Below are 11,021 nucleotides of genomic sequence, written 5' to 3' on the forward strand. Positions count from 1 at the left end.
TATCTCGAAACTTAGTAGCACCCGTCGCATTATTTCTAATAAACCAACCGTTAACAAAATTCTATTGAACAATTTCCTTTATTTAGGACGATATAGCTGGACAAGTAACGGATGAAATGACAGATACCGACGTAACAGACACCGAAAGTTTGACAGGTGTGACAGATGGGGTACAATCCGTTTGGGACGCAGCTAGACAAGCAGCCAAACGAGGAATCGATGCTGCGAACCAAGCGGCGTCTCAAGGAATGGAAAACGCTTTTAGTGCAATGGAAAATGCGGGAAATAGATTCGCTAATACGCTAGGAGGAATTGGGAGAAGAAAGTGAATGATTTAGTCATAATATCATTGAAAAAATACTGATGTTGTTATTAGTTTATATGAAATAAAAATTCTAATCAGAATTGTCTTTTTATTTGTGGTTTATTGTTAATTCTTAATTAATTCCGATTCGGAAAGGTGCGTGGGTCTTCTTACGAAAACTCGGTCCTTGAGATAGCCCCACAGAATCATTCAACGAATCATCCTCTACCTATTCATTCATCAAAATGAACATTAAGGTACTCCCGAACACATAACGCACTGCAGTTTGGTTCGGCTGCTCAACTAATGCCAGAACGCGGCGCGTCGACAACAGAGCCCGTTCTTAACAATTTCTGGTACGTCTTCCACACTGTTGAACGATTTGGTAGTGGCGAATTCGAAAATTGTTGGAATTCGGTTGGTACGCAGACATTTCTTGAAGCGTGAACTTGTATCGTGTCTACTTGACGAGTACGTGTTATCATGATCTGATATGTTATAATATGTTTAACAATAAATAGATTTTATTTGGAGAGAAAAAGTGTTTTCCAAATGCTTTCGTCCAAATATTGATTTTCCATAGTTTTTTGTACGAAAATGAATTTACTGAATTCAATTTGGACCAAAATTGGCCTTTCAGTTTGATTACAAAAAGGTTTTTGTACCAGACATCATCAAAAAAAATATGCGTTGCGAGATTTAAGCGCCATCTTAAAGTTCGAGAAGGTATTTCGTAAGATTTGGCGATATGATCTTTATCAATCTTGAAAATGAAATGAATTGATTATATTTCCATCATTTCGAGTTTTTACTTATATTATTCAGTATTTGTTACTGAAATTCAATTTATAATAATGAATTTCGTAATTAAATTAGCGTTTTTACCATTAATATTCAAAACTTCGTTTTCTTTTGTTTCTAATAATGATTGTAAAATCACAGATTTTACTCAAGTCTCGAAAGTCATTGAGAGATGCACTGATATCATTATTTCGAACCTACTAGTTCCCGGAAGAGAAACCTTGAATCTGAATTTGACTAAAGGTACAAAGGTAACTTTCGAAGGTGTTACCACTTTCGAAGTGGCTTATTGGAATGGTTTCTTGGTAGAATTTTCTGGAGAAGGTGTATACGTAGAAGGAGCTCCAGGTAAATATCTATTATATGTAAATATAAAATTGAGAAAACCACTTTTTTTTAAATTTATCCACTTTATATACAATAATCGAATTCTTCTACAAATTCTCCTTCCGGTTCTGCTTAGTCGATTTTTGAAAACTTAATGTTGTTTAAAAGATCTTTTGTACATAAATTCCAAGCTATTTAATAAGAAATGTGAATGATAGAGGGCGTTGCTTGATATCGATATAATTCAAATACTTGGGCCGCTACTTAAATTTTGATATATGTCAAAACAAAAACCATCACACAGTTTGACAGATTTAATGGTGAACGTACTCAAAACGTGTGTTGTTCGAAATCAGCTGCATTTCCAAAAATAATCGATGATGAAATTGTAAATTCGTCACGTTGAAATTGAGGTATACTTGGGCATTAGCCCCACTCGCATAAATTCGCACTGGAAACTGCATAAATTGCTCAAAAAAATTGCGTGTCGATTGGTACAAAGAAATGCTGAACAAATCCTATCGCGGTACCTCAAAAGCACTCCGAAATATATGCTCGGACTGTTTCTGGAGTAATTGGACTTAGAGCCTCAATTCTGAATGGTACACCAGCATTTATTTGCCAGAAGTGCCAGACAATTCGATCTCTCATACATAATATGAAATAAAAACAGTTAAAACATCGAATTGATGGGTCATCCACCGTATAATCCGTGTTTAGCACCCAATGATTTCTTCTTATTCCTGCAGGTCAAAAATAAATTACGAGGTTAAAGTTTTTCCACATATGAAGATGCGTTCAAACACATGTTTTGGAGCTACCTCAATCCGAATGGAAATTGGTTCGATGGAGAATATTTTGAAAATCATTAAAGCCATAACCAATTTTAAATATTTGTTTTTGTTTGTCTACCTCGAAACTCAAGTAGCAGCCCTCGTTAGTTGAAAAAGTTGAGTAAATCTTTCAAAAGTAAACCAAACTCCTGAGCTCTTGGATTGAGCTATTTTCTGTTAATGTTCGAAGCTATTTTTCAGCACTTCCACTATATTTTTTATTAAAACGAATTTGAGTATTTTCAATGTATTTCAACTGAATAAATTAATAATTATTCATTCATACATGAAAGAAATATCTTCAGATTTGGCGCATACTTCAGAAGGCATTTGATTGGTGCAATTTCGTATCAGTAACAACATAGTAAACAAAGCTTTTATAACCTCAAAATTCGATGACGTTAATCCAATCATTTGCTAAAAACAACATAGTAAACGAAGCTCTCATAACCTCAAAATACGATGACGTCTAATTCAACCTTTAGTACGTTCAGTTATTGACGTTACGTCAATTATAGCGTTGTCTCTCTTCACGATTACTGCTGTCAATTGAAAGAAATTATTGCGTATGTCTCGTAATTGTTATTGTGAAGAAGACAATCTATCTTTGTTGTTAGATTTGATTTTAATTTAGAAGAAGATACTATTTAGAAAATATGTTCGATAAATCATTCGTTGTGTCATGTAATGGAAGAATTCTATCGTTTCTACTTCATTTTTCTTCTTCTTTTTGTCTAATCCTTTTTTAGAGAATCATTTCAACATTAAGTACGAAGTCAAATATTTTCTAGAATCTCCATATCAACTAGCACCAGAAAAATTTACCCCAAAGCAGATCGAAAAATTAATACAGCATATATATCCAAAAAAAAACTCCCCGATATGAGGTAGCTCAACTTCTAGGTACTAATCCCCAAGCCAGGGAAACCTCCTGAAGAGACTACATCTTACAAACCAATTATCTTATCACCTGTTATGTCAAAACTTATAAAAAAGTTACTTATAGAGGAAATAGATCCTAAAACCAAATACCAAACTACCAATTTGGATTTAGAGAGCGGCATGTCCCCATAGAACAAATCTGAAGATAACGAATACTGTTCGGCTGCCTTTTTAGATATCGGCCAGGCATTCGACAAGGTCTGGCACCACGGACCTCCAGTACTTTCAAGTTAACATCAAATGAAGCGTTCCACAGCGAAACGCAGTTGGCCCCATCCTCTATTTGATACTGCTGCGCTAGCACCACATCGGGAAGCTATTGCCTCTCATATATTGCGGACAAACTTGGACGCCATTTCCCTGTGACTGAAAACTGGGCAGACTGAAAGTAAATGAAAATATATTTGTTTATGTTTCGTATACACAACGGAGAAGGTTCTGTTTAACTGTGATATTAAATTGGCATCTTCTGCGGTAAAAAGAATGTACAAAATACCTTGGAATCCATCTGAACGACGACTAACTAAGCAAGAAAAAGCAATTGGATGTAAATGTACTGGTTAATAGTTTGAATATCACAACTAACAATCAATGAGTTTCTGTCATACTAAAACCCATCTGGAGTTATGGTATTCAAGTATGGAGTACTGCATTCAACTCAAATATAGCAATTATAGAAAGATTCCAGTCAAAAGTACTTAGAATTATTGTAAATGCTATGTGGTATGTACCCAATACCAACAACATCCCAACGGATTGGCTCAATCCCTAATGAGTCCTTCCACCAAGCGAAGGCTTAGAAAACATGTTCCGTGTGATCTGCCTGACAGTTTTAGTGTCATAGTGATGCGCTATGGCACTAAAATCAATCAAACCATATTTGTTTTGCATTGGGCAATCTTGTTTGATCTTGATTGGTAAAAAAAAAGTCTTCTTTGTACGCTCTGTGGTTTAGTGAGCAGTAAACAATTTATTTAAGCAAGTTTCATTTCCTAAACATTTTTATATTATTTCTATATAACAATTATCTAAAAATATATCGATATCGAAATAGAAAAAACGCGTTTATCTAAAATTATGTAAATATTTGAAGGTTAACCTCTTAAAATGTTTTTCATATATATTTTTTTAAGAGTTTTATAGTGGAATAGCATGAATTAGAATATTAGTCAATTATTTATGAGGAGTTTACATATTTATATTAGAATTAATTACATATTTTATTTATAAATAATTCATATCAAACGGTTGCTATCCATATTTCTTTAATTTCGTACTTCTTAGAACTTTTTTTATATTAATACTTCTAAATGTTCTTATTTTTAAATCTCTTAAATCTTGAAATCCTAAAATAATGTAGTCTTGAGTTTTTTGGTGCTTTTCGTAATCTTCGCTTTTTTTGCCCGACTCCTCCTTTCCGATGTCAATCCATTGATTCTTCTTTTGATGTCGAATCATAGTAAACGACAATAGTTTAAACACCTCTTTTTATTGATCTCTCAAAACCCTTCTCAACATTTTACTCGAAGCTGCGTAAAAAAACCTACGCTCAGAACTAGAGGCACCCAAATTGTAATAATTTTGGTCATAATTGTGTTTGAAATGCCGGTCTGTGCTTTGTTTTCAAGTTCCGGTCATTTCTATTTTTGATTTGTATCGGTATCAATCTTTTTAGTCAAAAATTTTACACTCAATTTGAGACAGTTTTCAAAAAAACTTGACTGAAGCAGCAAATTGTGTAGAGCTTGTTGAGAAACCTTGTCATTGATGAGTGCATAAACATATTTACTATATGAGTCCAAATTTACAACATTACTTTGAAGTTGGGTAAGGACTACTCGTTATTGGTTCAAAATATTTGCAACACCCGAAAAAAATTTGATCTATCCAATGTTTGATATAAGTATTCAAAGGTTGTTTCCTTGCCATTGAAATAGCAATCACATATTAAGTGTAATATGTAACATAATTCTGTGTAGCATATCTCGCCTTGTTTGTCCAGATATAGCGTATATTTTATCTTGAGACTCCCTGTATGCTACAGAATTATGAGCCATAAAGAACCAAACGTAAATAAAAGTTTGATTCATATTTTCCTAAACGTTTTAACGTTTTTTTTTTCAAGTATGTTGGGTCAGTATCTCAAATTTATAATCATTAAATTTTTCGGATTCGGAACATACCTCTTTAAAAAAATCTTCTTCTTCCTCTTAGATCCAATAATTTGGTCTCTTTCTTTATAAAAACCAATCTACTGATAAGTCTCACTACGATTCTTCGTAGTCTTTCTATTTTATATGATTATTTCTTACTTTTTATTCAGTCATAATTTTCCATTTTCCAATTTAATTCTAAATCTGTACATAGTTCTGATTCTAAATCATTAAAATATACATTCAGACCTACCAGCAAATAATCCTCATACTTTGGTCCTTGTCTCCTGTATTGTTCAAAGCTTTTCGGTGAGTCGTAAGTCTTTTTAAGGTCAACAAACAAAAGGTACACTCATAAATTTGTTGTAATAGATTTTGCTTAATTTTAGGTAGCATTTTGTACGCTAGAGGTGAAGAATATTGGGACGGGCAAGGTGGATCTGGTGGGGTCAAAAAACCGAAATTCGTTCATATAACAACAACTGGAGGGTCAGTTTTCAAAAATTTATATTTGTTGAATTGCCCTTTTTTCTGTTTAAACGTACACGCTTCTGATTTAACTATTTCCGGATGGGTCATTGATGTAGTGGCAGGAAATACGGTAATTTTTCTCTTTCACTATTTCTAGTAGCTTTGCCTTGATGATTATTTCTTTTAAATCCAGAGAGGAGGTCTAAACACCGACGGTCTTGGTGTTGGATATGGTCAGAACATCCTCATAGAAAATTCCATTGTGTTAAACCAAGACGATTGTATAGTGGTTAATGGTGGTTCCGATATGGTTTTTAGAAATATCCAATGTTATGGTACCCACGGTTTGAGTATGTCAGTTGGAAATCTTGCTAATGAAGATGAAGATGAGGGCGTTTTGAAAAATATCACTTTCACCGATTGCTTAGTAGCCGACGGCCTATACGGGATACATTTGAAGACTAAAAAAGGACATGCGCTTATAACCGATGTTACTTATCAAAATATCGCTTTATCAGGTGAAATTAATCAATTATTATCTTTTTCATCTTCCTCATTTAGCCTTTCCACTTCCTTTTCGATCTACCTCTTCTGTGTCATCTTTAATGTATTCATCTTCTTTATAGACCTTCAATTCTCACTTGTATAAGTTTCTATATAATCGCTCAATAACTCGTGTGACTGACACATAGATGGCGCTGTCATTGTCAAGTCCATATGACGTTTATTAATATTTAACCACGAGTTGGTATCGCGTTTACTTATAATCGATCAAAAACAACAACGTTTTGATGATTCAAAGCAGTTTTTCGCCATGTTTACAAGAAATAAAATAGATTTTTACGTCAATATGTGACAATAGATGAAACTTGGATCCATCACTTCGCTCTAGAATCAAAAAGATCATCATATAAGTGGACTGCAGTCGTTGAACCACGTCCGAAGACACAACAGTCAGCTGGAAAGGTTATGGCTCTAGTATTTTGGGATGCGAATCCCCTAAAGGGAGAAACAATCAATAGCGAATACTACAGAATTGTTGGATCATTTGAATGCAAAAATCAATGAAAAACGATTTTATATGTTGAAGAAAAAACCTCTGTCCCACCAAGACAATGCACCGATTAACAATTCGATGGCAACGATTGTTAAATTGAACGAATTGCTTCCAAATCCACCGTTTAATCCAGATCTGGCCCCCAGTGACTATTCGCTGATCTCAAAAAATACTCGCTGGTGAGAAATTCAGTTGAAATAAAGAAGCAATTGCTGAAACTGAATAATATTTTGAAGCAAAAGTTAAAATAAATAAAATAAAGCGTTGGAAAGGAATGAAATCCATAATTGGCGAAAAAATGTGTTTTTCTTAGTTAGTCACACGACGTATTGAGTGTTAGCATATTTCCATGTACAGGAAAATATTTTTTTTTTAATAGGAATTCAAGAAGATGGAATATACATCAACCAAGATTACGGAGATATTGGAAATTTATCGGCACTGATCGAAATTACCGATTTGAAAATGATAAATATATACGGGTCCGTACAGGGTGAGCTCACCAGACCTGTTCATATTGTTTGTAACGAAAATAAGTGTTCAAATTGGACATGGTCGGACATCAACATTTTAGGAAGCGGAAGTAGCTATTGCAATTTTATACCATCCGGATTTTCTTGTTGAAATAATTCTAATATGAAACTTTAGTTGGAAATAAATGTTTGCATAACACCATTGCATTTCGTAAAACTTTTCCATACTTCCATTTTCAAAACGAAAACATTTATTATTGTGGTTAAAAACTTTGCAGAATATTTCCACTATTCCATTTACAAAATTTTGAAAAAAAACGAGTCCTTATTTACTTTAATCGTCAATTAGGTAAAACCGTGAATTATAAGGTTAAACGCAGTCCATTAGTCGAGCGAAATTTCAAGTCAATGAAACTTGTGGATTTCTAGAACCACAAGTAGTGATTGTGAATAATCATACATGAAATTTTACAGTTAAGTAACAATACTATCACGAAAATTCAATTTGTATATACGAGGAGTGTTCAAAAATGAACCTACACTGTTTTAAATCAAAATTAATTACCAACAATCTAAACAGAACTATCTCATTGTTAATGTTTGTTATTCTTGACTGCTTTATCGTGTCGAATAGAACAAGAGGAACTTTCAAGTTATTTCTACGAATCTTCTAGAATCTGACTACGGTATTACTTAGTTGTCAAATTTTGAAAAGAATGAACGCCACGATGTTATCGTCGAGGGAAATCGTTCCATTCCAGACAAGTTTCTCCTCGTGATTCTGTTTTTTTTACAGAACATATTTTAGTACATATTTCAGTGTATCGAACAAAAGGAGGTCATAGAATGACATCTCATGATGCTCCATGTGAATACACCTAGTGAACTTTACGTAACCGTGGAGATGTTTGGAAGCGCCTTATTATGAAGCAAAAGTGTTTAAATCTAGATAATTTTCTTTACCTCATTTTGCTTTGTCTACAGAATGTCTTAAGATACAAATTTCAGTAAATCAAACAAATGAAACTCATAGAATGACCTCTCCGAGTGGATGCTCCTCGTGAATTCACCTAGTGAACTTTACGTAGCCGTGGAGATGTTTGGAAGCGAGTTATCATGAAGCAAAAGTGTTTAAATCTAGATAATTTTCTTTTCCTCATTTTGCTTTGTCTACAGAATGTCTTAAGATACAAATTTCAGTAAATCAAACAAATGAAACTCATAGAATGACCTCTCCGAGTGGATGCTCATCGTGAACTTTACGTAGCCGTGGAGATGTTTGGAAGCGCGTTATCGCGAAGCAAAACAGTTAATTCTAGATAATTTTCTTTACCTCATTTTGCTTTGTCTACAGAATGTCTTAAGATACAAATTTCAATAAATCAAACAAGGGGAACTCATAGAATGACATCTCCGAGTGGTTGCTCCACGTGAAGTTAATCAGTGAACTTAACGTAGCCGTGGAGATGTTTGGAAGCGCGTTATCATGAAGCAAAATAGTTTAATTCAAGTTAATTTTGTCCTCCTCGTTTTGCTTTGTCTACAGAATGTCTTAAGATACAAATTTCAGAAATCAAACAAGGGGAACTCATAGAATGACATCTCCGAGTGGTTGCTCCACGTGAAGTTAATCAGTGAACTTAACGTAGCCGTGGAGATGTTTGGAAGCGCGTTATCGCGAAGCAAAATAGTTTAATTCAAGTTAATTTTGTCCTCCTCGTTTTGCTTTGTCTACAGAATGTCTTAAGATACAAATTTCAGAAATCAAACAAGGGGAACTCATAGAATGACATCTCCGAGTGGTTGCTCCACGTGAAGTTAATCAGTGAACTTAACGTAGCCGTGGAGATGTTTGGAAGCGCGTTATCGCGAAGCAAAATAGTTTAATTCAAGTTAATTTTGTCCTCCTCGTTTTGCTTTGTCTACAGAATGTCTTAAGATACAAATTTCAGAAATCAAACAAGGGGAACTCATAGAATGACATCTCCGAGTGGTTGCTCCACGTGAAGTTAATCAGTGAACTTAACGTAGCCGTGGAGATGTTTGGAAGCGCGTTATCATGAAGCAAAATAGTTTAATTCAAGTTAATTTTGTCCTCCTCGTTTTGCTTTGTCTACAGAATGTCTTAAGATACAAATTTCAGAAATCAAACAAGGGGAACTCATAGAATGACATCTCCGAGTGGTTGCTCCACGTGAAGTTAATCAGTGAACTTAACGTAGCCGTGGAGATGTTTGGAAGTGCGTTATCATGAAGCAAAATAGTTTAATTCAAGTTAATTTTGTCCTCCTCGTTTTGCTTTGTCTACAGAATGTCTTAAGATACAAATTTCAGAAATCAAACAAGGGGAACTCATAGAATGACATCTCCGAGTGGTTGCTCCACGTGAAGTTAATCAGTGAACTTAACGTAGCCGTGGAGATGTTTGGAAGCGCGTTATCATGAAGCAAAATAGTTTAATTCAAGTTAATTTTGTCCTCCTCGTTTTGCTTTGTCTACAGAATGTCTTAAGATACAAATTTCAGAAATCAAACAAGGGGAACTCATAGAATGACATCTCCGAGTGGTTGCTCCACGTGAAGTTAATCAGTGAACTTAACGTAGCCATGGAGATGTTTGGAAGCGCGTTATCATGAAGCAAAATAGTTTAATTCAAGTTAATTTTGTCCTCCTCGTTTTGCTTTGTCTACAGAATGTCTTAAGATACAAATTTCAGAAATCAAACAAGGGGAACTCATAGAATGACATCTCCGAGTGGTTGCTCCACGTGAAGTTAATCAGTGAACTTAACGTAGCCGTGGAGATGTTTGGAAGCGCGTTATCGCGAAGCAAAATAGTTTAATTCAAGTTAATTTTGTTCTCCTCGTTTTGCTTTGTCTACAGAATGTCTTAAGATACAAATTTCAGAAATCAAACAAGGGGAACTCATAGAATGACATCTCCGAGTGGTTGCTCCACGTGAAGTTAATCAGTGAACTTAACGTAGCCGTGGAGATGTTTGGAAGCGCGTTATCATGAAGCAAAATAGTTTAATTCTAGATAATTTCATTTTTCTCGTTTTACTTTGTCTACAGAATGTCTTAAGATACAAATTTCAATAAATCAAACAAGGGGAACTCATAGAATGACATCTCCGAGTGGATGCTCCACGTGAAGTCAATCAGTGAACTTAACGTAGCCGTGGAGATGTTTGGAAGCGCGTTATCGTGAAGCAAAACAGTTAATTCCAGATAATTTCCATTTCCTCGTTTTACTTTGTCTACAGAATGTCTTAAGATACAAATTTCAGTAAATCAAACAACTGAAACTCATAGAATGACCTCTCCGAGTGGATGCTCCTCGGGAATTCACCTAGTGAACTTTACGTAACCGTGGAGATGTTTGGAAGCGCGTTATCAGCATGTTATCTTGTAGCAGAACCGCTACCTCGCAGGTCATTTCTTTTTTGTTTTGGGGAATTTATTAATAGAACCAGTACCCTTATCGCCGTGCAGTTTTGGCTTTTTCTTTAACTTTTTCTCTAGCACGTGTATTTCAGATTGTTTTCTACACGCTGTCCTCGCCATTCGTGGTCTTCTTTCATAACTTATAAGAGGAAATTTATCACAGCTTTCGTCTTTTCATCTATATAAAACTTTTTCTATACGTTTTACTAGTCCA

At 34.7% G+C, this 11,021-nt stretch overlaps 1 protein-coding gene across 1 annotated transcript; it reads left to right on the forward strand.

Annotated features, from left to right (window-relative positions):
* Positions 1-1,064: 1,064 nt before the first annotated feature.
* LOC130443400 (polygalacturonase-like) lies at positions 1,065-7,560 on the forward strand. The gene is made up of 4 exons (XM_056777990.1): positions 1,065-1,453; positions 5,750-5,961; positions 6,025-6,349; positions 7,268-7,560. The coding sequence occupies exons 1-4, from the start codon at positions 1,159-1,161 to the stop codon at positions 7,510-7,512; spliced, it is 1,077 nt and encodes a 358-aa protein (XP_056633968.1). The 5' UTR covers positions 1,065-1,158; the 3' UTR covers positions 7,513-7,560.
* Positions 7,561-11,021: the final 3,461 nt, after the last annotated feature.

The sequence above is a fragment of the Diorhabda sublineata genome, chromosome 1 (genome assembly GCF_026230105.1).
Source record: "Diorhabda sublineata isolate icDioSubl1.1 chromosome 1, icDioSubl1.1, whole genome shotgun sequence".
Lineage (NCBI taxonomy): Eukaryota > Metazoa > Arthropoda > Insecta > Coleoptera > Chrysomelidae > Diorhabda > Diorhabda sublineata.